Source organism: Laetiporus sulphureus (assembly GCF_001632365.1).
Source record: "Laetiporus sulphureus 93-53 unplaced genomic scaffold LAESUscaffold_1, whole genome shotgun sequence".
Taxonomy (NCBI): domain Eukaryota; kingdom Fungi; phylum Basidiomycota; class Agaricomycetes; order Polyporales; family Laetiporaceae; genus Laetiporus; species Laetiporus sulphureus.
In genome coordinates, this window is record NW_024468510.1 from 497,055 (window position 1) to 523,672 (window position 26,618).

The 26,618-nt window shown below is 52.1% G+C and overlaps 11 protein-coding genes across 12 annotated transcripts; 4 read left to right on the top strand and 7 right to left on the bottom strand.

Moving 5' to 3' along the window:
* Positions 1–492: 492 nt before the first annotated feature.
* LAESUDRAFT_10089 (uncharacterized protein) lies at positions 493–1,143 on the top strand. The gene is made up of 3 exons (XM_040901154.1): positions 493–674; positions 748–788; positions 869–1,143. Exons 1-3 carry the CDS (start codon positions 583–585, stop codon positions 1,078–1,080), a joined length of 345 nt encoding a protein of 114 aa, XP_040770155.1. The 5' UTR covers positions 493–582; the 3' UTR covers positions 1,081–1,143.
* Positions 1,144–1,850: 707 nt separating this feature from the next.
* On the top strand, positions 1,851–3,536 carry LAESUDRAFT_753704 (uncharacterized protein; the record flags this gene model as incomplete). Its single annotated transcript, XM_040911801.1, has 3 exons — positions 1,851–1,891; positions 1,946–3,093; positions 3,148–3,536. 3 exons carry the CDS (start codon positions 1,851–1,853, stop codon positions 3,534–3,536), a joined length of 1,578 nt encoding a protein of 525 aa, XP_040770156.1.
* A 736-nt stretch (positions 3,537–4,272) lies between these two features.
* LAESUDRAFT_640177 (uncharacterized protein) lies at positions 4,273–8,888 on the bottom strand (the record flags this gene model as incomplete). 2 transcript variants are annotated; one of them, XM_040903584.1, is made up of 10 exons in its annotated part: positions 4,273–4,390; positions 4,457–4,910; positions 4,981–5,052; positions 5,117–5,164; positions 5,217–5,248; positions 7,730–7,928; positions 7,987–8,107; positions 8,172–8,217; positions 8,274–8,379; positions 8,426–8,612. In XM_040903584.1, 10 exons carry the CDS (start codon positions 8,610–8,612, stop codon positions 4,273–4,275), a joined length of 1,383 nt encoding a protein of 460 aa, XP_040770157.1. The 2 variants fall into 2 exon arrangements, with proteins under 2 accessions (XP_040770157.1, XP_040770158.1); XM_040903585.1 differs by lacking the exons at positions 4,273–4,390; positions 4,457–4,910; positions 4,981–5,052; positions 5,117–5,164; positions 5,217–5,248 and adding exons at positions 6,501–6,845; positions 6,906–7,344; positions 7,408–7,479; positions 7,537–7,584; positions 7,637–7,668 and having other exon boundaries at positions 8,426–8,888.
* Positions 8,889–9,415: 527 nt separating this feature from the next.
* Positions 9,416–10,580, bottom strand: LAESUDRAFT_739995 (uncharacterized protein). Its single transcript, XM_040911055.1, has 2 exons — positions 10,453–10,580; positions 9,416–10,396 (listed from the first exon to the last, which is right to left on the bottom strand). The coding sequence occupies exons 1-2, from the start codon at positions 10,534–10,536 to the stop codon at positions 9,794–9,796; spliced, it is 687 nt and encodes a 228-aa protein (XP_040770159.1). The 5' UTR covers positions 10,537–10,580; the 3' UTR covers positions 9,416–9,793.
* A 592-nt stretch (positions 10,581–11,172) lies between these two features.
* Positions 11,173–11,769, top strand: LAESUDRAFT_718933 (uncharacterized protein). Its single transcript, XM_040907533.1, has 4 exons — positions 11,173–11,447; positions 11,507–11,555; positions 11,610–11,671; positions 11,724–11,769. Exons 1-4 carry the CDS (start codon positions 11,278–11,280, stop codon positions 11,725–11,727), a joined length of 285 nt encoding a protein of 94 aa, XP_040770160.1. The 5' UTR covers positions 11,173–11,277; the 3' UTR covers positions 11,728–11,769.
* A 557-nt stretch (positions 11,770–12,326) lies between these two features.
* Positions 12,327–13,999, bottom strand: LAESUDRAFT_640616 (uncharacterized protein; the record flags this gene model as incomplete). Its single annotated transcript, XM_040903609.1, has 7 exons — positions 12,327–12,407; positions 12,462–12,526; positions 12,582–12,795; positions 12,874–13,143; positions 13,204–13,374; positions 13,431–13,666; positions 13,723–13,999. The coding sequence occupies 7 exons, from the start codon at positions 13,997–13,999 to the stop codon at positions 12,327–12,329; spliced, it is 1,314 nt and encodes a 437-aa protein (XP_040770161.1).
* A 373-nt stretch (positions 14,000–14,372) lies between these two features.
* On the top strand, positions 14,373–16,532 carry LAESUDRAFT_10359 (WD40 repeat-like protein). Its single transcript, XM_040901165.1, has 10 exons — positions 14,373–14,407; positions 14,457–14,649; positions 14,707–14,859; positions 14,911–15,042; positions 15,103–15,202; positions 15,260–15,327; positions 15,383–15,570; positions 15,675–15,781; positions 15,847–16,005; positions 16,065–16,532. Exons 1-10 carry the CDS (start codon positions 14,389–14,391, stop codon positions 16,278–16,280), a joined length of 1,335 nt encoding a protein of 444 aa, XP_040770162.1. The 5' UTR covers positions 14,373–14,388; the 3' UTR covers positions 16,281–16,532.
* On the bottom strand, positions 16,510–18,393 carry LAESUDRAFT_709867 (uncharacterized protein; the record flags this gene model as incomplete). The annotated part of the gene is made up of 2 exons (XM_040906729.1): positions 16,510–17,954; positions 18,009–18,393. 2 exons carry the CDS (start codon positions 18,391–18,393, stop codon positions 16,510–16,512), a joined length of 1,830 nt encoding a protein of 609 aa, XP_040770163.1.
* Positions 18,394–18,831: 438 nt separating this feature from the next.
* LAESUDRAFT_689352 (cyclin-domain-containing protein) lies at positions 18,832–20,816 on the bottom strand. The gene is made up of 2 exons (XM_040906017.1): positions 19,856–20,816; positions 18,832–19,792 (listed from the first exon to the last, which is right to left on the bottom strand). The coding sequence occupies exons 1-2, from the start codon at positions 20,705–20,707 to the stop codon at positions 19,172–19,174; spliced, it is 1,473 nt and encodes a 490-aa protein (XP_040770164.1). The 5' UTR covers positions 20,708–20,816; the 3' UTR covers positions 18,832–19,171.
* A 611-nt stretch (positions 20,817–21,427) lies between these two features.
* On the bottom strand, positions 21,428–22,883 carry LAESUDRAFT_718940 (uncharacterized protein; the record flags this gene model as incomplete). Its single annotated transcript, XM_040907534.1, has 3 exons — positions 22,674–22,883; positions 21,563–22,617; positions 21,428–21,505 (listed from the first exon to the last, which is right to left on the bottom strand). Coding segments are annotated over exons 1-3 (1,179 nt in total), but the record flags the coding sequence as incomplete, so codon positions are not given.
* A 1,213-nt stretch (positions 22,884–24,096) lies between these two features.
* LAESUDRAFT_668484 (uncharacterized protein) lies at positions 24,097–26,530 on the bottom strand. The gene is made up of 11 exons (XM_040905374.1): positions 26,283–26,530; positions 26,133–26,228; positions 25,960–26,075; positions 25,780–25,903; positions 25,670–25,729; positions 25,213–25,605; positions 25,034–25,162; positions 24,808–24,982; positions 24,669–24,743; positions 24,498–24,615; positions 24,097–24,430 (listed from the first exon to the last, which is right to left on the bottom strand). Exons 1-11 carry the CDS (start codon positions 26,488–26,490, stop codon positions 24,287–24,289), a joined length of 1,638 nt encoding a protein of 545 aa, XP_040770166.1. The 5' UTR covers positions 26,491–26,530; the 3' UTR covers positions 24,097–24,286.
* Positions 26,531–26,618: the final 88 nt, after the last annotated feature.

The following is a 26,618-nucleotide window of genomic DNA, read 5'->3' on the forward strand; positions in this document are numbered from 1 at the left end:
TATAATCTCCGTATGGTGCGTACGTGGTTTGTACGTGGCTGGTTTACTCAGTGGCCCGAGCGCCTGCGTGCCCTAACCCCGGGATGATCCGAACTGTCCGCTTGTTTAACACCTTCACCTGCTCCGTGACAACTTGGTTGCCCAGGGAACAAATTCAGTGGGATGTGTCGAGCAGCTCTCACATTCGGACACTTGGCAGGCCCAGTTGCTCCCTCAGAATTGTTCCAGAAAGGAACTTCTTGCAAATTAACCATTTATACGGCGAATATCATTCTTAGCTACCTACGCTTCCATCCGGAAGCTCGGAATTGCTCTATCGTACGTCGTCCTTGTGGCAGCCTCAGTCTTCAACCACTTCATAGGGCCATATGGGCTACTATTCAGCTCATCGATCGTTGTTGCGGGAACGATCGGTGGCTAAGCTTTCTGCGTTATATCAAAGTTATTGCTAATGGTCCGCTGCAGTAATAGACTCCAACGAGAAGAATCTCTTCCGTCAATCTTCTCTCTCAGCTTTCCGAGCGCATCTTCAATGAGACCTATGTAGCCTGAATTTTTCAGGACAGACCGCGGCAGCCGCGAATGCTCCTGCCTTCAAGATTCTTCGGCTTGCTCTCGCAATTCATTCCATCTATGCCACACGTTCAATTGTCGATCTCTCATCTTCGACGGCTGTGAGTCAAGCGCCTCGTATGCTCTGTGGTCTTCAATTGGTTTGGGTCCTCGAGCTGAATGGCATTTTCGTAGAACTCGTCCGTACGGAGCTCGTCATCTCCAAGGCCACCCCGGTGTGTCTCCTCGATTGTTCATCTTGTATCTACTGCTCACAGGTGCCGTGGCTGCAACATCTGTCTTCGTCCCGGTTCAGGGTATCGTCATTTACGTGAAGCCGGAATTCGCTCGTTCCTGTGCGTCGGTCTCTTCCCCTCGGCATTCACAAAGAACCTCGGCACCCTCGTCGACTGTTTTGCTCATGCTACGCGACTCAAAGTGTACAGACTCTTGGCTCTGGATTTCTCGTCTTCCACGATTTCTTCTCCTAATGCTCCTGTCAAACGCCTTTTAATACGATGGCCTTGACAACCATTGAGGATACGTAATCTCTCAAGGTTCTGCACATCCGACGAGCATTTGACTCAGGCTAGCGATCGCGCTGCCTCGGCTTATGGACTTATGCGTCTCATGTTGGGTTTATATTTCTGATTCCTAGCACGGGATCCTGCCCTCCCTCGACGGAGCATACTCAACGTGGTTCCTCTCAATCAGGCCGTGGAATACGAAGCACCTTCGTAAGTGTTCATCCGGCCCTGTGCTCTGGGAAGAGAGAAGGCGTCGTCGACAATCTGAGAAGTCCTGTCTGATGCACTGTGGCAGCTTGGTCGCTGCTAGGCTATAATTATAAATTTGATGTATGACCGTGTATCGTTTAACACTAGACACATGAATCCATATCTATGTTTAACAACTTCAACAACATCAATGGCAAGAAATAGCTCAATCGTAAACGTCTGAAGAGTCAAGACATGCCAGAGCGTCACGGCTAACATGTGACGCGTGACGCTTGCAAGCGCCATCGATTGATCAACGGTCCCTCGTGGCATTTTGTTCTATATTGTGAACAAAGACAAGGACCCACCTTGTTTTTCAGCCTACAACGGTCGGGCTGAGACTGAAACACGAGTGTAGTATGTGACAAGCGTGAGAAAATCACCATGCTGTCTCCTGCATGCAGTGCATTTGGGTGCGTTGTATGCGGTTTAAAGGAAGGTGTTCCTCATCCCGAATGCTTAGGGCCGGAACCAAGCCTACGCCATCCTCTCCTGTCTACTACCTACTCGCAAGTTTCTGCAATGGCGGTCGACAGTGTGGACGATTCATACGCGCGCACAAGGTACGTGAGCCTATGATTTCGGTAGCTCGTTACAACTTGACGGCCATCATTCAGAATGCCCAAAGAGATCCCCTTGGATATCGTGGACATTATATTACGGTACCTTTGGACGAGCCCCGAGACGTATCAGAACTGCACTCGCGTATGTCGTGAATGGTACAAGCTCTGCGCCCAGCAGCAAGCCCGCTACAATGGCATTTTTCTGGAGGACCTCTCCGATCTCCAAGCGTTGAAACGCGTCTGTTCTTCATTAACCTCGGCAGAACTATACCCGAAAAGAAGGTTTCTGGAGGTCTTCGAAGACGAGAGGCATCCTTATAGCCAGCAAGTGCCTCCTGTTCTCTCGAGCGACCTTCCCAGCCTCTTGCACATATCCTTCATCAATAGCGATTGGCAGACGGGTAGATCCCCGCTGTCATTCAACTTTTTTTGGGGCATTGCTCAGTTCCCCTACCTCAGCTCAGTGATCTTGTATAACTGCCGGTTCCACACCCTGAGCGATCTCAAGAAGCTCGTCTGCGCCATCCGCCATCTCTCTATTCTCTGCCTAGATAAGGTTGTCTGGGTCCCAGCAAAGACAGGAGGATTGCAGCAAACACGAGATCTACAACACCCATATGAATCTCAAATCAAGACACTCAGGTTAACGCATTTGTTATCCACTCGGAGAGCTAGTTCGAGTGCGGTAAAGGACGCTCTGACGGACCCTGCTTTTGCGGAGCTCGTCCCGTGGATTTTTGGATCTGTCACTGATATGTTCATACACGACTGCTGTTTTGAAGATTTTAACGAGTTCCGAAGCTATGTTTTTGCTTTCAGCTGCGTGGAGAAGCTGTTCATTGAACGGCTGGAGTTGTTGAGCAGTCCGGAAGGGCTTGGGACCATGCCACCTGCTAACAGCGCCGTGTTTCTTCTTCCGCTCATTAAACCTTCCCCATACGGACCCGGGCGATTTGGCGTGGACTACAAATTCAAGCGTAATATGATGTGGAAATGGAACGGCGACGAGTTTCACACAGAGGATACAAAAGCCTTGCTTGAATTTCAGGCGGGTCATTGGGTTCCTGATGATGTCAATCAACTGAGGATCCTCTGCCAATACGAATCGGTCACTGCGCCTGATCTATTTGGCAGGAAGCTAGAGATCTATGGAGGATCACCGCCTGAGGTCATGCTTCTCACCGGTGATCGGTCCTTCGATGGTGTGTGACTTTGGAATCATGACCCTGGTGAGAAGCTAAGCATTGTTTGTACAGAGCTGCAGTTTGAGATACGCCGTCCCGTTGACATATGGTCGCTCGACATCCTGTGGGACAGTGTCGCCCATGCCCTCATGCAGCTCCGGCTCTGGAACTGTTACGAGCTGCACATCAAGCTCCGCTTTGTGGCTCTGGGAGAACTTGTAATCGAAGCTGCTGGGAGTCCTCGGTTTCTTCACGAACTGAAAAGGCTGGACACCCGTCTTATTCGTCAAGCACTCACTCAGAGGACGTTTAACAACCTGGATCGCGTCTATGTGGAGATTATGACCTGGAGCACTACGGAGGAGATGCTGGATCTCGTTGAAGAGCCACTGCAAGACTACGTGAAGCGCGTTATGGATTTATGGGATGATCGAGGAATCTTGCACGTTTTCGTGAAATAGATTGCAGAACACGCAGGAGGACGTCCGTACGCCTGCGTTCTCTTTTCCGCGGAAGATATCGGTCTCCGGATAGATACACTTCCTCTCAAACCCCTCGTCTCTCTCTTCCTGTTTCATCCGCCGCAAAATGTCCAGGAAGACTTCCTTGCGACCCCGCATTTCCCCATTCAACTCGTCGAGACCTCGCATAGCATGGGTACTTGCCACGCGTTGGGCTCGAATTGTGCGCCCTCCGTGACGCGCAGCTGAGCTGTGCGCACATCCTCATCGCACGACACAGAAGTGCCCTTCCTCCGACATTCGTAACTCATCGTCTCGGATTGATCGACATTCGCGGTATTATACGTTCTGCTTGCAGATATCGCTGTAGAGGGTCGATCACCATGGTTTCCTCTACATTAGAAGCAATAGCTCTTCGGGCGTCGTCGCTGGTGACGCGCATCGAGCCTCCTCCCTGCAGTGCGCATGACGTCTTGCATTCCAGTGTAACCTGCGCGTCGGCCCCTTTTGCACGATCGGAAACTCATGTCCCGACGCCAAAATGGCCATTCCCACGGCAAAATGCGTCAACATCAATAGCAGCAGAACCGCAAAGAGTGCTGCGGCCGATGGCACATTCGAATTTACAACAAGCGACGCGGATGTGATATGTGTTGGACGGATGCTAGCGGCGGATGTCAAATGACCATTTGGCCACGCACGAGAACATGATGCCCCTCTACGCATTCTTGGGACCTCAGAACGGGTAGGGAGAGAGACGCTCATCCTCTGTGATGACTCCATCCAACAGCTGCTCCGAGTGCTTCTCATCCAAGTACTGCAAGATGTCCTTGTACACATGCAGAGATTTATACCTGCAATGGCGGAGGAGCAGTTTTGAGACGTCAGCATCAGCCAACACAGATACACGGAACACCCACTCAGCAACGTCATCCGACCATCCCCTCACTGCGCTCGCCAGCCTGCCGGGTACTCCTGGCTCCGCCGCGAGCTGCTCCACGGGTGTCTGGTACACACGGATGGTGAAGACGATCGCGCCGGTGCGCGGAAGACGGCGCAGAGTTTGTCGCTCACTGCGCAGATAGACCGTCTTCGGGTTCACCGGCATCTGTGTACGCTTCTGCTCCTCTTTCTCGTCCACAAGTGTCGTGATATTCGCGGCTGCAATACGCTCAAAGTCCATCCGGTCCTCGTCGCCGTGCACCGTGCGGCACCATGAAAGCTCGGTCGGATCGAGGGCTTCGATGGGATCGGCGTTGGGATCAGCTGTGGGAGGCCTGACAAGTTGGAATCCGTAGTTGTTGCGGACGACTGGCTTGTCGACGGGCAGACGGCGGAAGAAGCGCGACATGCTGAGGTGGAGTTTGCTTTGGTCTGCGGTGGCACCCAAGGAATACGATTAGGCTTCATGATGGATGGAAAGTAAATGGTATGGTTGCTTTACATTGGGGTACATGGCCCGTGACGTGGATTTCTTCAAGTGGCATGCCGATTTTGTCTTGAAGACGCCAGGAGCCTGTTGCAATAGATGTTAACGCACGTTTCAGTTTTCCCTCTAATCATCAATTGTTGTCGCGCACCAGCAATACAGATCGCCCCAGCTTGCAAGTAATATCTGCCATCGGTACCTGCGCAAGGTAAATGATTAGGACGCACGTCATGCACAGTAAGTGTCTGTACCTTCGATCATGATGGCCAAGTCCTCTTGGATGCTGCGGAGAAGGCATCATGAAGGATTGTACTCAATTACCGTGTCTTTGGTGAATGATGTGCTCACATAAGGGAGGCGACAGTCATCGGATCTTCCTTTGCCAGGTCGAAAGTCTTCGCAAGCAGAACTATTGTGATCGACCTGATACGAGCCTGACCGTACCAACCTGCTTGGTCCTTCTCGCTCCTTGCCTCGCGAGTGACTGTGTATAGGGTCGGGTAGCGTCTGGACAGATATTCGGCCAGCTCGTAAACGAGCTCTTCGGCTGTTTAATAGTCGCAAAGGAGGTTTCGTCAGCACGGCCATATGGTGAAAGTGAGACTATTCAGTCACCTGCAGCATGCCCAGAGGCTACAATTTGCGGTTGGGCGGGATGCACTTTGACGAGGCGATTACCACGAGTCTTGATGCGATATTCAATGAGCTTGTGATGTGCTTCGAAGTTTTGGTCGATCTGGTTTCATGGGACCGAGAACGGCAGAAGGTTGAGTGCGGAATGCGAGGCTTCTTTGCTTTCAGACTGACCTCGATCCATTCGTTCCACGGCATATTCCTGATGCCCATGGTGACACTGCAGAATGATATTATAAACCATGCACGCCAATGATGCGACCTGGATGGACTCACTGATACTGACCCCATCGGAATGGGCGATATGGGATCGGCTTCACTGTAGCAATGTCACCAGTGAAAGGCTCGAAGGGAGGATACTCAAATGGTACTGGAAACCATTCTAGGATCACAGGTCGAAGAATTACTATTCACAGCAATGATTGTCAGAAACGTAGCCTTGCAGTACTCACCTCCCGAGTCCCGTGAATAAGGCGCGTCTTTACTTGTAGCCGCGGGTTCCACATTCTTTCGCAGAACTGATGGTGACCCAGCTTTAAAGATGCCTCGCCTGACCGCAAAAACTGCCAGCAAAAGCACGGCACATGCGACTGGGATAGCAAATTCTCGTACTAGATCCGCTGCAAAGGGCATGGTGATGCTGGATAGCAAGCTTCAATAATGGCTGTTGCAATCTTCCTGTTGCGTTATGAGTACCGGCATTCTCGTCGCGTCCTTTTCTTATAAATAGCACGACTTTCCGGTTCGACTGACTCGAGCATTCGGTCCTGGCTTAGCATGATAAAGAGGCGCGCAGCCCCAGGACTGGGCGCTTGGCAAGAGCGCCTTCCCGCCATCTCAGATCTCAGGAGTCAAGATGCTCTGTGATGACACTCAAGTCGACTCAAGGACTCAATTGAATGGTCAGATGGCTTGCATTTTCTCTACTCTACGCAATCTGCCTGGTAACGGACAATAAGCCTTTCTATCCAATATCACGCAGTAGGTTTGCGCAGTGCTTAAATCATTCGGACGCCCATCGATGCTCGTATATTCTGTTCAATGATGCGTCACGGTTCTACGAGACAGTTGTGGTTAATTTCCTCTCAGTAGAACCATCTAGCGAGAGCGGTCGAATGTGATCATTTCAGAAAGGAAAATCCGATGTTTGTGGGTCGTCCGCGCGGATGACCCCTTGCTTCAGCTGCTCCGCATGACACTCATCCAGATATTGCAGAATGTCCTTGTACGCAAACAGATCCTTGTACCTGCATCCGAATAGATCAGAGTACACTCTGTGGGTACTTTGTTGACGACAGGAAACATACTGTGCCACGTCCTCTTGCCAGCCTCTGATCGCGCTTGCCAATCGTCCAGGCACGCCGGGCTCCTTCGCAAGATCTACGACACATGTTTGATACACCCGTATCGAGAACACGATAGCGCCAGTACGGGGAAGCCGACGGAGTGTCTGGCGCTCCGTGCGGAGGTACACCGTCGCCAGGTCCAAGGGACCTGTCTTTGCGTCCTCGGCGCCAACATTGCGCATCATAACAGCGCGTTCAAAGTCGGTCTTGTCTTCTTTACCGTGCATCGTCATCGACCATGCAAGCTCGGTTGGGTCAATCGTCGCCGCTGGGTTGTTCTGTGCGGCGGAAGACTGCGGCCACGTGACAACTTGGAAGAAATAGTTGTTTCGCGTAACGGGTTTGTCGACTGGGAGACGTCTGAAGAAACGGGCCATGCTGACGTGCAGCTTGTTCTGATCTGGGCGAAATGGATTGTTATGCATTCTGACGTCCTCATAAGATAACCGACTCCAACGCTTACATTGTGGGACGTTTCCTGATAGATGGATTTCTTCAAGAGGCATACCGATCTTGTCCTGTAATCTCCAGAACCCTGGGGGGTCTCTCACGTCATGATCTCTGTGACCGGAGGATTTTCACATCTACTCACCCGGCTTGGCTATCGCTCCAGCTTGTAAATAATATCGCCCATCGGAACCTGCAAATCCGATCATACATATAAACGACATCATCGAGGGGAGCTGACCTACCTTCGAGCATCAAGGCCCAGTCTTCCTGGGCACTGAAAACATTTCTTATGTGAGTAGCACGTTCGCTTGTCATACGCTAGAGCACGCACTGACAGTAACGATGCGACCTTCAGAGGCTCCATCTCATCCAAGTCATACGTCTGGTCAAGCGGCTCGATGGTAATGGTCTTGATCGGTCCCTCGCCATACCAGCCACCTTCGCCCTTCTCACCCTTTTCCTTTCGCACGACCCGGTATAAATCTGGGTAACGACGAGAGAGGTACTCCGCAAGTTCATGGACGAGCTCCCGCGCTTCAGCCAAGTAGTCAATCTAATCTAAGGTAAGAGTGGGAGAGCCAACACGGCGTACCTGCAGCGTGGGCGGAGCCCACAATGCCGGGCTGCGCGGGGTTGACGATCACCGCGCGGTCGCCCCTGATCTGCAGCCGGTGTTTTACAACCTTGTGGTAATCGAAGAAGGTCTTGTCAATCTGATTGTACCGAACGCGAGACGTCAGATCGACGTGGCCATCACGTGAAAACTAGCGCATATACCTCTGTCCATTCGTTCCAGTTCATGCTCCTGATGCCCATCGTGACACTGCAAACCTGCCTTCAATGTGCCATTCAGATTCAACATGCACATCGCTGCCTTACTGGTATTCCCCCCATCTGAACGGTCGATACGGTATCGGCTTCAACGTCATGATATCACCCTCGAAAGGCTCGATTGCGGGGTAGTCAAATTCGACCGGATGCCAAACTGCACATCCTGATAGTACGAATGAATGATAGCCGGTGGCACTCACCTCCTGGCTCTCGCTCCTGCGTTTGCGCCCTCGCCATAGCAGCCTCCCGCTTGCCCTCCTTGTCGCACCTCGCTCGATCCGCAAAGGAAGCACGGGTGGATCTGACCTTCCTGATTGCGAGTATGATGAGCGCGAACAGTGCACATAACAACAACGGCCCGATCCCCGCGAGATCCTTCAACGACATCGACATCGCAGACAAGCTTCCTGTAGTGGCAAAAAGGAGAGGCGTCAAGTGGTGGACGTTCACTACATCTCGACTCGTGCGACCGAAGCCTTAAGGCTGCTTCGCGCCCTTATCTATAGCTGGCGTGCATGATAGAAGCGTCAGTCGGGTGCGAGGCGTCCTCACTGGCCGGACCAAGCTTGACGTAAGTATCCGTATCAGCTGTTGGAGTGCTGTAGCGTCACCATCGGATATGGGATGCTTGGCCAAAGAGAGCTTGATATTGGCGTGAAGGCGCTTCTGGGCACCCGACCATCTTGAGGGCTGCATACACTCAATCAAACTCCCTCGACTTGAGCTGCGGTCTATATTCTTATCCCCCACGCACACGTGCGAATAGGAGGGATTGACAGCCGGTGAGCAGCTGACTGACGAATGATCGTCAGCGAAGATCCGCCAGAGCAAGCAGGCATGACAGAGGGAAGGGAGAACGCACCGAAAACACGCCACCGCTATCTACGCGATCCCGTGGAAGACTATGCTGGAGATGCTTCCCTTATAGCATGTGCAACGAATGTCATATCTGGAAGTCGACGGATAGTCAAGATCCCTGGAGAGGATCAGTATGCGGCTATCGATCACGTCACAGATACAAAAGCGGGTCAGTGCGTGCTCCGACCTATGGTGGTCTGCAGAGCAAAGATATGCAGTCAGGACAAGAATCAATTAGACGTGGCAAAGTACAAGCCAAGACGACTGGCGTTAATCTAACATATAACCTCGCAAGACAAGGGGACACACAGAGCGGGGGAGATAAATATACGGTATATCAGGTTCATATACCAGTCCATGTCTGCCTGAAGCACGACGCATCTTTTGTACAACATTAAGGAGTGGCTGGTATAGGGCAGGGGGGATAAGACAAGAACAGTGTGCAACCAGGTCCACCCGAACATGGAGGACACGCGCCAGTCCTATGGTATGTTGGAGTACAACAGCCAAGCAATGCGGATTCTGACCGAAATCGCGAGTAAGGCGGCCGGCTAGGTGAACGTCGAGTGCAGGCACGATGAACTCGGCGTGGGGTATTCTTTGGGGAAACGAGAGGGCGGCGCTTGCATGCCGCATTTTATATTACAAGGGGTGATAGATTGAGTGCTTCTCTGAGCTGTCGACACGACCGGCTTGACTGCCGGGCCCCGTCAGCAGGTGAACGCTGCCGGTGGCGCGGCGAAGATGTGGTGCGGGTCAACCTCGGCGGGCGCATTGTGGTGCGAGTGGCTGTACGCCGACTGGAACTGCTGTGCGAGAACGAAGGGCGAGTGTGCAGATGGCCGGCCGGCCTGAGCAAAGAACGACGGCGGGGGGCCCTGCGCAGCCTGCAGTGCAGCCGCGAAGAATGGGTCCGTTGTCGCAAACAAGGATGTGTTTGGAGATGAGAGTTCAGGCTCATACGAGCCTGAGTACGAGACGTGCGACATACTAGACTGGGAGGAAGCCGAGGACGGCGCATTGTGGTGTATTTGAGGGAAGTGAGACGCTGTCGGAGAGGACATGAGCATATCTTCGACCATGCGCTCGTCCTCTTCCATCTCGTCCGCGTCTCGCTTGCGCTCATCCGTCCCCCGGCGTTGCGCGGGGCCCGCCACACTGGAACTTCGGGCTCGGGATATGTCACTCGGCTCCCAGGAGAAGCTGGAGGACGGTGTGCAGGAAAGAGGGGTGTTGCAGCGCGCATAGGACCTCCGGGTAGCGGACTGTGTGCCCGATGAGGGCTGGTTGCGCAGCGTCTGTGCGAGTTGCGCCTGCCGAACAACTTGGTTTAGCCAGTGGCCGCACTGCGTGTAAGACATGGACTTACATGGAGGTTGGCGAGGTCTGTAGCCTCCTGGCCGATATGGTTCGACTTGAACGAGGAAACGAGGTCGTCGATGGAGAAGCTCATGGCGCGCAGGGATATTGCAGAGGAGGTGGTGGGTCTGGGCAGGCTATGAAAAGGCAGGAGAGCTGGTATTTCACTAATTGGGACCACTCATTAACCACGTCCATGGCTCGTCCCGGCCCGAGTTCGGAACCGTCCAAGATCTCCCCGAAAAGGCAACTTTATCCCGGAACGTGCCGCCGGTTACTGCCTTCCCCGGCTGAAGCAGATTGGCGCCCGTCCCCACACATTTGCGCAACGCGGCCCGTCATCGTTTCAGCCTTCATTTCCGTTCGTCGCCATTGTGGAACGCGTCGCCGCCGGTCTCGTCTTGTCCAGGCGTCATTCAAAAAGACAGCCAGAACGAGCACACAGTATATTGGACACGCGACCGTCGGCCAGCGCATGCTGGCATTCCGCGAGCTGCCCGAGAAGTCTGAGCTTATCTCAACGGGCAAGCGAGATCAGGTACTGGCATTGGCGGCAAAGGCCGTGCTGCGTCCGAGACGGAGCGGACTATCCTTGGTGACCCGGATGATCCTCTCTCACCAGGTGCCGCTCTGATTCTCGCGAGGTTCTCACAGTTCAGTTTCTTCCTATATCTCTTCCTATATCTCGCTGAACAGTTCCCATTTTACCCGCTCTTCGCTCGCTTAAGTACCGTAATATCATGCAGAACATTCGCCTCATGCTCAGTACTTCACGGCATGCCCTGAGAAATCATCGTCATAGAGCCATCTCCTTAGGACAACATGTGCATTTTCGATGCTCAAGATAGACCCGCCTGGCCATCCGGTACGCTTCCGGGGTTCTAGCGCAGGTTCTGAAATGCCCGTAACCCTTCGGACGCTGGAGCTCTGGACGCATCTCGGTCTTTACGCGATGAGGACAAACGCTCCCCGTTCGATTTCATGCATAGTACCTGTACGTAAAAGGTTCGTATGCACTAGCCGACAGTTTTGAATGCTGTGCGAAACTTGCGATGTCATCGCAGGGCACTGCATGGCATCCCGCTTGTCAGTGGATTCTCCGGTTTTTTTGACGTGAGGTTCCATGATCTAGATGCATTGCGTTGTTTTAACGATTGGAGTACCCAGCGATGTTATTTTGCCTTCCAGAAATCGGCGCGCAAGTGCCGTAGAACCCGCACATCTGTCGTGTACGCGAAGCTTCCGTGACAGCAAGAACAAAGACTATACTAACTGGTGAAGTTAGCTTATGCACAACCTGCTACGAGTACGTATAGCAAGATATGTCATCATATTTCATCCAATATGCTTGCAAACAATCAGAAAGCGGTGTCGGTATTTCTATCTCAGCACTTCTCACCGTTCACAGCGAAGGGTTCACTTTGATGATCCTTCGGGAACATCATTATTTGCCTATCTGGAGCAGTAAACTGCATTTGTCAAACATGAACTACACGTTGTCATTTTGTAGGGGAAATTGTGCTCCGGCATAGATTCGGTGTTCGAGGAAGGCATCAGTGTTAGACTGGCCCTGCCATCACGAGCGTTTGCAAACGGAGCGACGTGCCTTCTGTGATCCATATATGTGATTACTGCAAGATCCAATGCCAGCGAAGATCGTGGACATGAAGAGAAAAGGCCCCGACAACCAGTACGTGGCGTCCAAGTTATGATAGAACCGTTACTGTCCGCCAATGGTAGCCCACGCGTATCTTGCATATCTAGCACGATGTCTGGCTCCGGCGCCACAGGAATGCATGCATGGCGGCCTTCCAATCTTCCATGCAGGCCGTCTTATTTCACCGTTGATTGATCCAGCAGCACTTCGAGCATATGGTTGTCTTACTAACTGTCGTTGGCTGCCAATCCTCCCACGAGAGGATCGAACGTTTGTCTGTCCAACTGCAGCAGCCGTGCATACTCGTCCTGGATTAGCCCATGAATAAGATTTGATAATCCCGGCTCTGCAAACGGGCTCACCTGAGCCAAGGATGGACATGCTTCCAACAGACAGCCGCAGACCTTCCGCAAGGCGCTCATCAACTCTCTCGCTTCTGCTTCTTTTTCAGCGCCAGATTCTCATTGATATAGACCGGGAACGGGAACACCCACGATCGTCGTCTGCCCCGATGTCGACGAGGGACACCCAGCATTTGAGGGTGCCTTCGAGGATGATACGTTTCCATTTGTGCATGCGCGGCGCGCACACTCTAATAACAGAGCACATCGCACGCAGTGAACTTAGCTGGAATTGCTTCGAGGCCCGGTTCTCAGGCATAGGTACCAGAGTGTACACGAGCTGGGGGATGATAGCCTACCGAGCCCATAAATAGAAACGACGATCGCCGCTGAATAAACCCGGCTCAAATGAAGATGCAGTGCACACACGAACCTTGAGATAGCGTGCGGCCCCGATGTCTAAAGCCTGCACGGCTTCCGGGAGGACGTCCACCGACGCCTCGATCGCGTCCGACTCACGCGTGGCGTAGATCCAAACGCTGCCGACGATTCCGTCGCCCAGCACCTCACAAAGCTGCTCGAAGCGCTTCGCAGAATGCGGCGCTGTTGTGAGCTGTATCAGGGAGATTGCAGTGGGCACCGTTTGATGGATCAGTTCGGGCGTTTCGGAATTGTGCAGGTAGGTAAGGCACTTCTTGAGCGACTGCGAGTGAATTGAATAGATCGATCATCAAAGTTAAGCAGAGGAGGGGAGGAAATGTACCGAGAAGAGAAGTCCGTCGACACCGGTGCGACGGAGGAGATCTGCTGGCACATGGACTAGCATCTCGGCGACAATATGGATACCTTGCAGTTTGTACATAGCTTCATAGTCATCGAGTATGGTCATCATTGGAGGGATTATAAGATGCCATAGCTTTTCGTACGCGACGCTCTGCACATCGACCAGTTGATTAGATGCATAATTACGTCTAAGCACTTGCCACTCACATCACAGTGTCGAACACACCAAGACACCAGGTTGACCGCTCCTGGGCGAGCCTTCCACAGCTGACCTCCATAATGATCGAGAGTGGCAAGAGGGCCACCCATCAGGCGGGTACGTGTACGCCCGGTTGAGACGTTCAGCATGGGATGTGGGTTTGCCTGGAAGACAGCTTTCACGTGTTGGGTAAGGACCTGCTCCAGCAAAGGGGTCTCTGGAGAAGAGAACCTCTGTAATATGTCTGAAGCCCACAATCCGTGAAGTCCCAGGTCTCGAGTGGACAGTACGACAGCTTACCCTGAGCTTGCTCTCGGGTAGAACCCAGCATCCAAGGGTCATGACCATCGAGAGGCGCAAGGACAGATATCACCTTCGCTTTCTCGTTGACAGATAGCAACTCTCTTGCTTGCAACAAGGTCCGCAGGTCGGCAAGCGCATTTTGAACATTGCTCCTCCATTCGTCCAGTAGCGAGATAAGTTGCGCATCGGTGATTGCGTGGTAACGAGCGAACTCTTCCGGGATTTCTAGGGCATCTAGAGAGTTTTTCAGAGCGTCATCGTCTCGGATGTCCATGCTCACAAAGTCGAGGTGATAAACTGAAAGGCCGTGGGCTGAGCCGCTGAACTTGAACGTTTATTGATGCGTCACGATCAGTGATCAAGAGATCAAATCGGCGCATCTCCAGTGCGCGGACGAGATAATAAATTCCTTCGAACCTCCACAGCAACTTTCCGCTCTCTTTCTCTTTGGAGAATGCAATTATCCCACCACCACGGCAAAACAGGTACCATACCATCTCATTCATTGGGACGGGCCGAGGAAAGGCTACAGAAAGTGCGACATCCGGGAGTCACGTGACCAGCAGGATCCTCGGCAATGTCCGCGTCCCACAGATATGGTTAGCACAATTGCACTTTCTGCGCCTCATTCACAACATTCCGCTGTTACGCAGTTGGGATGACATGAACGGTCTACTATCAAGTAAGTATCGTGCTTTTCAGAATCCATTTCAAGCTTATTTGTCCGTCAGACCCGTTTAATATTACATATCCAACTGCCGTCCAGACATCACTCGATGCCCATGCGCTGGTAGCCAAGTTTGACCCATCGGGTCGGTTTGTCGCGACCGGGATTCTCAATGGCGCGGCGCAGGTTTGGGATTTGGACACGAAGGCGGCCATACGGACTCCGGACGGGCACGTTAAAGCAGTCACAAGTCTAGAGTGCGTGGACGCTCCGTGACCGTGCTTCGGCGTGAGTCTCATTTTCTGCCCTTCCAGCTGGTCCCGCAACTCTCGTTACTTGCTGACGTCGTCCAAGGATTGGAACATCATCGTGTGGGACCTCGCGTCCGACTCGCAGCCCGTCCGTCGGCAGGCCACAATCAGGTTCGACGCGCCTGTCGTCTCCGCATCTTTCCACCCACGAAATATGTACGTCATGCCTGGTCACTTATGCTCACAATGCTAACCTTGCCATCAAAGCAACATCATTCTTGTTCTGCTCAGCACGGGTGAAGCATACGTCGTTGATCGTCGGAAGCAATACAAGGGGCGCTATGAACTCTGTGAGGTACAAGATGATAGTGATGACGAGGGACAGTCCATCCGTCCGAGGTACGTTCTTGTACACGGTCACTTCCTCTAGAGCTCTAAATTGTTGATTTTATGTCCTAGATTTGCATTCACAGTTGCTCGCTTCGACCCATCTGGAAAGCACATCTTTCTAGGGACGACTTCGAGTAGTATTCTCGTCTTCAACACACGGACAAAGACGGCGAGTATTTGCCCTTGTGGGTTGTTTATCGCCTCATGCTGAATTCTCAGCGGCTAGATGGTTGCAAGGCATCGAATCTCCGGTGCTGGTATCATGCGTGGTCTCGAATTTGATAAGTCTGGACGGTGAGCACATCCGGTGTATGTCATTGTCGTCCTTGATCAACTTGAATTTATCCAGTCGTCTGGTCACGAACTCCTCCGATCGTACACTCCGTCAATTCACCGTCCCCTACTATCCACCCCCATCTGCCGATGGAGAGTACTTTGAGCAAGAGCTGGAGCCTACCTACCGCTTCAATGACCCCATAAACAAAAATGCATGGCATGGCATGTCGTACAGCCCCGATGGAGAATGGCTTGCAGGAGGTGAATGTCTTGTCCCCATTAGAGCCTTCACCCGCGTTCCACTGTCGACGAGCGATTTTGCAGAATACTCGACAGGCAGTGATACTGACGATGCTCCTCCGCAGGTGCAGCAGACAATGCGACACACAAAATCTACATCTGGGACATTCTCAACGAGGGACAGTTTGCCACTGCCCTCGACGGCGGTCGAGATCCGCTCATCGACCTCCACGTGAGTTCAATCATTTCCGTGAATGACCGTGCGGCTGACTATCACATCGTCGCACGGCTACTCAGTGGCATCCAACCAAACCGTCGATGGCGTCGACGACGAGTTTTGGCAATGTCCTCATCTGGCACTGCCCGACGCCCGAGAGGTGGGGCGCGTTCGCTGGCGGGTTCGAAGAAGTCGACGAGAATGTCGAGTACGAAGAGCAGGAGGACGAGTTCGATATAGTACGTTCGTTCCCTGAACTTCGTCTGAGTCTCCCTGACGAACGTCATTGGTGTCACAGGAAGATGAGAACGAGCTCGCTCTGCGAAAGAAAAAGGCCGAGGAAGAAGAAGTCGACATTGTTGGCCTCGGAGATGATGTTACTGTTCAAACGCCGGAATATACACAGCGCGTCGTTGAGGGAGACGAGGACATTGCTTGGGCGCTGGAGGAGCCTGATGACGATGCTCTGGGATGGAAAATGAAAGTCATTATTGAAGACGACGCGGACAGTTGACACATGTATCACACTGCTATATGGCCAATTTATTTCGTTAAATGGTACGAGACACATCTGCTACGAAAATGGAAAGCGGAAGGTGGCATCGAGTGAAAACGTAAACGCGACGTGGAATCTACCGAATGGTGGGCTTCGAAGTCTCATCCTACAGTACAATGGCAAAGAATGACTGCCGTCATTACCATTTGACAAACGTCTCAGTGCGAGCTTACCGTCACGGAACTCCCTAGTATAGTTCGTCCAGACGCTGCCGTGCTTCTGCGACCCGACGCAACAACTCGGCTACCTGCTTCTTCGACATCAATTGCATCATCAGCTCAGGCTGCTTCTTCAGCTTTGATGCAAGGCGCCCCAAGTTGGCCGCCGTGTCTTCGCTTCTGCACAAATAGAGTTCCAGCTGCTCGATCGCGGTCTCGGACAGTGACGGACGCCCTTCCTCTGCAGTGGCGTGCGCGAACCCGCGGACGTCGAATATGTCGAACAAACGATCGACTTTATCTTCATCCATGTCTTCTGCGCGCGATTCGGTTTCCTCTGCGCAATCTTGATGAAAGCTTTTCTTAGCGCGGACAAATGCATACCCATCGTTGAGAGATCCATTACTGCCTGTATACCCCTTATTAAATAAGGACAATAGGGCCCATCCTGAATAGTCCTTCGTCAGGAATTGCGTCGACAATACTGGCACTGTTACAACGCTGCGCTCATTCCAGGCCTTCTCGCGCTCGCGCACCCCGCAAACCGCTGCGACCGCATTAGAATAATCGGTGTACATGGTGTCTTGGTTGGCAAGCGCACATATGGCGTCTGTCAAGGACCTTACGATGCTCTCGGGTGTGAAAACCGGGAGGGAACACCCACATATCTCCGCCCACCGCGCGGAGTTAGAGGCAATGTAAGTGAATGATGCAGGGAATGCGGGCAGTGCGATGGCCTTTAGCAACGTAGGATGCATCAGTGCTTCCAGATTGTAGAAGATCCGAGGGTATGTTTGCAGCAGCTGATACAATTCCTTCTCTGTCACGGATGTACAGCCCATCAAGACAAGCCGCCTGAGGCTCGGGACTGTGGTCAAGACCAAATGCACGGTATCGGCGGTGATCCGGGTATTGAAGGAGAGATTGAGCGCTGTCAGCTTTCCTAAGTTCGAGACAAGCTGCAGTAGCACTTCTTGCGTGAGGTCAAAATCAGTCAGATCAAGCGATGGGATGTCGTTGCCGTAAAGCTTTCTCAGCAGCAAAGCAGCAGTGGCCGGAATAGGCTTGAGTTCGCGTATCAATGACTTCATCTGATCTGCCTTTCCCGGCAACCAGAGAAATTGGTCGAGGGCATCGACGTCTTCTAGCTCGATGAAGCGCATCAGCGCAGGTTTCAGCGCAATGTCTGTCAAGGGCGCGACCGTGGACGAGCTATCCCCGGTATCTGCTTGTAACGGATGACCCTCGGTCAAACCATCGTATCTGAACACCTTCGGCCATGCTTCCGCCAACATCTCGACACTGATCATTTCGACGCCATTCAGCGCGTCTATATACCTGCGGTTGAAGACCGGGTCGCCACGGTACAGATGAAGATAACCGCTCGCGGAAAGCAGGCGATCGTCCATCATGAAGCAGTACGCAGGACGCCCAGGATCCGTAACATCGATGATAGAAATCCCGTCATTATTATCTGGACATTAAAGGCTGTCAACTACTCGGCCGATGTCAACAACAGTGGGCGCACCTCCATCCCAGCATCCCATTCCAGCATTTAGAAGACAATGAGTGAAGGCCATGCCGCCCATGTACCGCTCCTTCGTGTCGAGGTCGCCCGCGTTCCAAGCCAGAGCTAGAAGAGCCGCTGTGAATGGACATGGCGCCTGTGGAATACATGGTTCCTTTCCAAAGCGGCCGTATTTGCCGTGAATGCTACGGATTTCAGCTTCTACGATCTCTGCATTGTCTTTCTGTTTGAGCAGAGTAATCAACCGAGAAGTCGCCCGCAGTGGAAGGCGTTCATAACACCACTGATTGTGCCATGCCGCGATGCAACGATATTTCGCCTGCCCATCAGCCGAGCCATGAGGCACGACGCGAGCGATCACAAAAGCCTGGTGCCTCTGCCCCATGATGTATAAAGTGACTCGCACGAATGAAGCGTTTCAGCCGCAGACGAGGCCGGTATGTGGTGTTCACTATTGATCAAGATGCCAGGAGGCGGATGGAGTTGAACTTGCAGTGATCCGCGTATAATTGGGCTTATTTTACCAATGTGATTTACGGTAAATTTACACTGCACGACCGGAGATGCAGCCTAGTAAGACTTGCCCATATTGACCGTAAAGTACAACTTTCTGCCTTCACTGTAACATTCTCTAGACAAATTCATAGCAACCGACTGGATCTGGTCAGTTTTTTGGGCCTGCATCCCGCTTGAACTAGTAACGGAGGTAAATTAGCGCTAGCTAATTAAGGGTGGCTATTCCTCATGGCCTCGCAGGTCCCCCTTGCCCCGGAAGGCACTGCAGTAGCAAGGCTTAACTGAATCCTATTCAGCGGAATCTTTTGGACGTGCGGCAGAAAGAGGAACAATAATTGTTACAATCAAATAGTAATAGTAATCTAGCGTCAGCCAGGCGCCGACTCGGAGCAAAAGTGATGGGTCCCAAGTTGAGAAGCTTCGTCGATCGCAAAATCAAGCAGAACGCCCGTCCATAATAGTGTCCATTGCACAAGGAACCCTGAGGTATAATATTGCACATGGAAAAGTATACGTGACCTACTATACCGTGCCAATGCATAAATACGGACGTTTTCCACGCCAGCACGAATTCAGTAATAATACACACATACACATACGAACCAGCCACGCTCTATCCGTTGTCTATGGGCAAACAATACCTGGTATCAACTTGGGGTCCTAATGATCATGTACTCCCTCCCTGGCGTCCCTTCGGCCGGTCTCCGCGCACCATCTTCTTCATCATCCTCGCAGACTCTGTCGCCGCCGTCATCTGTGTATATGGAGTCCGCATCACTTGCGGCGCTGCGCAGGCTCATCGTCTCCGAGGATGCGGAAGAGTGTGGTGCGCGGATGGTCGGCTCATCATCTGTGGAGCCATCAAAATCGGTCTCCGTCCCGGCCTCGCTGGTCGCATCGGAGCTGTATGACATAGTGGAGAACCTCCTAGACGGGCTATGATGCGATGATAGGCTGGGACGCGTGGCATCGCTAGATTCGATGGGATGGTGATCGAGGAAGGTCGGCCGGATGACATTGTGGCGATGCCCAAAATATGCATCGACGGCGGCGAAGAACTCCGTAGGTCCCACCGGGGGATGAGGGACGATCTTGGAGGATGACGGGAGATATTGTGAGAGGTCGATGCCCTCGGGAATCTTGGATTGCAGATCAACCATTTGCATATAGTAATCCATCTCCTCGCAGGAAATAGTCAATCGGAAATCGTTGAGAAGGAGGAATTGCAGCTCAAGCTGGTTCAGCTCAGCGAGGGGCAACCCGCCGACCTGGGAAAAGGGATAGATTAGACTCATTGAATATCCATATATAGCGAACAATGGAATACTCGCCTTCGCATATCGCGAGTTAGTATAGAACACATCACTAAAAAACTTGCTCGCCACGGTCACTCCAGCAATGATGAGACGATGGATGTTGTACATGTCAATAGGAAATGTCTTCCCACACGCCTCTCTCGCCAACCTCGTCATCCGATCCAGATACACCAGCAGAGACACGAACACTTCATTGCTGGCTGGGCAATACTTGTGTATCCGGTTCAGATATCCCTCAAGGGCAATTGTGGGGACATTTCGCGCATGGAAGGCAAGAGAAGACGTGGTTGACAAGGACTGTCGAGACGCAGTCGTCAACGTCCACCATATAGGAGGGTGGTGCTCCTTGTGAGATTGAGAACGGGACAGGGTAGAGGAAGGTGCGTAGATCTCTGTTGGCAAACCAGCATTCATGTCTGCTATCCGTTTCAGGGCAGAAGCGAGCATCCGCAACAGCTTCTCTGGCTCGTACGAATGTACGTCCTTTATCGGGGGCTCTGGATGTATGGACTCGCTAGTCTCACAATCGGACGCAGGCGGTGTGTTTGGGTCATCATCCTCGTCGTGCGGGTGGTTGATGGAAGGCGAGCGAGAACGGGCAGCGTGCGACGGGGGCATGGTGTATGACGAGGCACGGTGCGCCGAGCGGGCCTCCAGCGGCGCAGACCTGCTGGCAGATGGTGTCTGCACATGAACGTGAGAGGACGAGGAGGGTTTCGGAATGATAATGGCAGAGTGCAGCTTTCGCTGTGAAGGACGCGTAGAGTGAGAGGACGAGCTAGCCGTAGACGACGGCGGGCGATGTGGGTGTTCTACGGTCGTGACGGTTGTTGAATGCGGCATTGGTGGGGCCAGAGCAAGCATCATGCGACAGGCGATGAAAAAGAGAATGTGGACGATGATGCGAGTGTGAAGCAATGCTGTGGTTGGAACGGAGGATCTGATGAGGATACAATGTCTGAAAAACGACGACTCCAAGTTGCCACAAGGCGCCTCGCCTCATCGGTTCGTCAATGTCACGCCCGCGCTGTGTCACGCCTGCCGATGTCACGTTCGCGGTCACGTCGGCTTTTCCGCTACGGCTGTGATCGCGTACCGGATCCGTACCGTTGACTCTCGCCGATGCCTATGTCGGTTAGGCTGTTGTCGGATTTCGTCAGTCAAATGTGCTGCACCCAAATTGCAAGACGGGGCCAAATGAGGCCGTCTGTATTGTATTGTTTTATCGGACATGGGGTAATAGTCACAATGTCCACTCTCATGCAGAAATGCTGGGTTGCAGCGCAAGTGAGCACGGCCGCTGAGCGGTGAAGACCACTCCTATAAGCTGTACCATCGTGGAGCTAGTGCGAATTACCCAAGCTTTCAGTCATAAAGGCGATCGACCCTTGCGGGATCACTCACCTCGGAGTTCGGATATGCCTCTCCTCCGCATTCAAATCCGCCGCCGCTTCGAGTCTATTCTGTGCCTGGCTGCTCGGATTCGTAACGGAATCTACGTCTCTTGCTCTGGTGGGCATCATCCGGTGCAAGCATCTCAGACACCTCCGTCGATGACCCCGCAGTCTCGATGTCTATGCTTCTGGTCCTCTTCACACCTCGACCATAGTCTGTCGGGATGCTTGTATCGGACAGGAGTGAATGACTCGCCTCGCTCTCGTCTTTCTGCTGGCCCTGCGTCAGGATGCTCTCAGCTCGAAGAATCCCGAAACGAATGCTCACCGGTCTCGGCCTTTTTGTTAAGCCTCGGTTCAAGTCCCCGGGACCAAGATGTGAGTCCAATTTCTCTTTGAAGTTAGCTAACTTAGAGTAGCGTGGCATCGTGTATGCCCTGCGTGAGCTTCTCTGCTTAGACTTTCCAGCAGCCTTGACTTCATGCAGCACAAAGCGTGTCTGACACCACATGGACTCTGTCGTTGGCCTATGCGGTAGTGCATATTCCCGTAGGATGGCAATTGGTGCTTCTCGTGTTTCCAAAAGCTCGTCCAGGGTTAGCACATGCCGGGACACAAGTTGATCGCCCGCTTTGGCGGCCTTGACGAGATTTCGCTCCCGGAGGGCCGCGCTATCGGTGACAGAAGAGGTCTCGCGAAGCTCGGCAAGGAGAACGCCCTTTTGGCCATTTAAGGATTCGGACGCGCGAGGGGATTTTGAAGATTCGGCAATGACGGTGCTGTTGTGGGCGAAGGCTGAGGTGAGCGCGGATGCGAGATCGAGAGATTCATTGCGCTTCTGAGCAGGCCCGGAAGCTGGCGCGTTGCCTTTGTCGAGTGAGTCATGGCTACGTTCCGTCCTTGGCGCATGCGAAGTATGGGCATCGATGACGACGACACCGTCAAAGACACCTCCTCTTGCGGGACATGTCGGCATGTTACTGTTTCCTTGATTCTGCGAAGCCACAGTGCGCTCTCGGCTTCTCCCGGGTTTCCGAATGCTCGGACTGGCTTGCAAGCTGTGCGACTCCCGGCGTGCATTAGCGAATGATGTTTGTGAAAACTTGGAGAACGACGGCGGAACCCCGATGAGGGTCGTGACTGCGTCGTCCGCATCCATACGCAGCTCATCCTCCTCGGGTTCGGTGTCTGTTCCCGAGGATGCTATATTCAGGACTGTCCAGGACGGACTGTCGCGAGGGTTCACCTCTCGCTGCTCTTTTCCTGCAAGTCGCTTTGGAGTGGCTGGCTCTCTTCTAGCTGTAATCTGCGAAAGCTCATGACTGCGAAGCGGTGATGGACTATAACTGCCCCGGAGAAGTTGGCTGTTCATAATCCAAGTATCTGTCAATGTATTTTAGAGTTAGCTTGATCCATGACATCATGGTGGCTAAACTTACCTTGAGCAGCATTGACACCAATGTCTGGTGTGTGGCTGTTGCCTCTTGGATAGTATGTTTGCAGCATTGAAATGAAGTCTTCTCTGCCGTAAGGCGGGCCAATGGAAGCTGCCGGAGGATATATCTGTCAGTGTTATGATGGCTTGATGTGATGAAGCATATGCTAGAGCAGAGTCCAGTGCTGGTACATTGTGCAAATGCATGCAGAGGTTGAGATTTAGATCCCAGAAAAAAATCAGATCACCATGAGACAATTAATGCTAATAGCAAATCAGATCATTGTATGATCCTATGTGCCCAATATCCACATGACTGCAGTTATGCACTTAACATATGAGCATCATAACAATAATCTCACTAATAATGGTTGCAGAACCTGAACCAACAAAAACACACTTACTTGATCAATTTTCACAAAGCAAGTGCTGGAGTTTTCTGTCAAATACAGTGTAGTCCTACAAGTGCTAGTCTCCTGTTTTACAGTTCTTGCATAAGACAGTGCCAAGGTCAGAGCTGAGAAAACAAGACAAACCTAATGAAGGCTTAGTAGCAGTCAATGACAATGAGGATGCAGGCTGAGTGTGGATAGATGGATGAGGAAAGTGGGGTGACACCTGGGCATGGGCTGCTGGAAACTATTTATTGTTATTTGCACCAGACTTTGATGTGTTACCATATTGGGACAGATTTTCCCATACATTCTGCCTGCCCTAAACCTGCCTTATCAAGCTGCTGATGTAAGCACAATGACATTAGACAGTGTCATTTGTCAACATAAGTATTACAGTTCAAATGTTGTGCCCATCTCAACTAGTCTAATAAGACATTGAGTGATAACAGGAAACAGTTTATGGAAATATATGTGTCTTTGACATCAAGACTTTGTCATATGAGACATTTTGACTGAATTAATGTAAAATCATATGTAATGCATCATTTCTTCACAAAGCACCTGTGCACCACCATTGGGTAATAGGAACTAAGGCTGTTCAATTTTCAGATTTTAATGGGCCATTTGACTCATTGGCCCAAGTGCCAAGATCATGCACTTGAGCAAGTGTCTACTCTGGGCAAAAGTTTTGTACACATCTCTTTGCATATTCATGAATGCAAGGTTCCAAGGAGATTAGCTATGTATGTGCTCTGTTCAAGTTTGATGAGTGATTATGAAAAGGTCCACATCCTCCATTCAGTAAGCATAAATGCCCAGCATGCAGTTATTCCTGGTGTCAGTGAATTGAACTTGTTCAACAAACTCTAAAAATTGAACAGCACATTCGTCAGTGAAGTCTTATATAGAAAGGAATGATGGCATAAACTTGCAGTCTGTCAGAGATGTCCATCAGGAGTGGCCGCTCCACGTTTGAAAAGTAAAGACCCACTTAATGGCCCTCGCTGATTCCACAGGAGACAATCCAAGGCCAGTATGCTAAGGGCATAAGCAGCCAAAGCCCCTCACAAATACACACAACATAAAAGGTAAACCTGCGGGAGAGACCAAAATACGAACGTCGTAGTTTCGATGCTTGTCTCTTGCACCAAACAGCTGACTCGGCAAACAGATGTCCAAAATCCAGAATCCAGATAAATATAACAGCGTCGTATCAGAATGGTTACAGCTCATCCCCAATCCTAGTCTCCTCCGACGCCTCCAGAGGCAGGCAAAGCGCCGGGGTCGTCATCGTCAACTGGTACTCGCACTTTTCCGGCTCCGCCACCGAGAGGATCTCGTTCTCCGTCCCACAGCTCAGCAATACCTGCGTAAGGCAGACTCTCATGAGCGGATGCGCACCTCAGACTGCAGGTCGAGCATGTGTTACTCACCGTTACGCTACGGTTCGGTCCGTTCCAGCACTTCGAGCCGCCCGTGTACTTTTGCTTGCTGTAGTACTCAGGCGAGCCTGGCGTGACTCCCGGGGCATCGTTCCAGGAGGAGAATTTGCTATGTTTCACGCGGATTAGCTGTGTTCCCGCACGATAGACTGCAGTGCTCACCCAAGGTTCTGCGAAGCGCCACCCTTGTTCGGTTTCTGTTTCGCATTCTCAAAAAGACATAGCTCGTAAGTGTAACTGGTCCACACGAAGCGCATCAGCAAGCCGCACATGGATACAAACTGCGTGGCTATAGACGTACTCTCCAAATTCTTTGTCCAGGCACATGCCTTTCAACTTTTTCCACTCGCCTTCACGGCCGAACCATTGCGGATCGAACAGGTGAGCCAGTTCTTCTTTGGTCTTGTCCAGATCCTTCTGAGCAGACTTCAAGTCACGTTCCGCATCATTGAACGTTTTTCGCGCCTTGGAGGTTTCTGCCGCGCATATGTCAGAGTCGGTTATCAAGCAAGAAGGAAGAGCCAAACCTGGCGCTTCACCAGATGTTGTAATGCCACGAGCGATTCCAATCAGCTCGAGCCACGATACCAGCGTGTTCCTGACAGCTTCGTACTGAGGGAGGATGGCATCGGGGATATATGCAGAAAGATTATACACTGACAGAATAGATTAAAAGTGTCTGACGATTGCAGAGGTGTCGACTTACGAACGGAATGAGACGACGTGCCGATATGCTTCTCGTGCTCGAGCAACAGACTCTCGTAATCAGTCTTGAGCAGGCTATCCAACTCCTTATCAAGCCGCTCTGCAGTCCACATCCCCTCTTCAACCTCGTCCATCTGCTGCTCTGATACGACTTGGCTTTGTCCGTCAGTCGTCCCGTCCTCTTTCCGCACGTCATTGATGTGAGGGAGCCCTGCGAGAGCTTCCCAGCCGCGAACCGCTTCCAAAACTGCCATGTCTTGGTAGTTGGGATTATATCCCACCCGTAAGGCATCGAGAATGTCTCCGAGGGCCTTCTCACGCTCGATATGCTTCTTATGTTCCCGTTGTAGAGATTTCAGTGCGCGGACATGTTCCATAAGCGATATGTACAATGCTGGATTATCAGACCCGTGAGCGCAGACCTTGCGTTGCGATGACAATGGTGTTATCTCACTCACGAGATTCCTTCTTGTGCTCGAGAGCAGCAGCAGAAAGCGATTCTGACCGATCTAGCAGGTCTATGGATGGCTTCAATAAAAGCTTGTGGCAGCAAGAGGCCTGTGCTCACCCTTCAACCTCGCGACCTCTTCCTCACGAACAGCAATCTGTTGTTCGGCGGATGCAATCTCCCCTTCAAGTCGCTTCTTCTCTTTCTTGGCATACGCTACATACAATGAACGAATCTTTGAGCCCTGGGTGACACGGGGTGTCACGCTCGCTCAAACCAGATTTGAAACATTGCTCTCACCGTCTTACGAACTTTACGTTCCGCTGCTTGTTGCTTCCGCCAAGCTTCACCGACTTCCTTGCAGGTGTTAGGACATACGCCAGGTCGTTCATCCGAACCATCGCAGCATTCCGGCTCTTAGATATGAAAGCGTGTCAAGTTATGGTATGGGACAGACACGTTCAATGACCCACCGCACAGTCCGTCTCTTACTCGTGAACTGGGTATAACTGAACCAATATGGCCCTCATTTTTGCAGTAGAATACAGTGTCTGGACATGCACCGGTACCTGCGAACATCGACTCAGCCACCCAGCCACGTTTCCAAACGTGTAGTCGCTAACCGGGCTCGTCGCTCCCGTCCGGACAATGGCAGTAGTCATCGTTCACGGCCGCCCATGTTATCGTCTTCGAGCCATCAAGGCAAGTCCACGGCGCGGAGCCCAAACCGGGCGATTCATAGCGAGCAAGGAGAGAAGGAAGGACTCCGTATGTCTTCTCGAGACCAGCGAGCGCGGATGCAGGGAGCGCAAGCAAAAGCCACGGAATCATGAGTGGCGGACGCGACGTCGACGTGGAAGGCGGGACGCGCTGCCTGCAGGTTAGCTACTCTTTGTTATCTCGTGACGTGACCCGATCAATCGTCCCATGAAACTGGCCTAAGTGCCTCCGATCAGCCA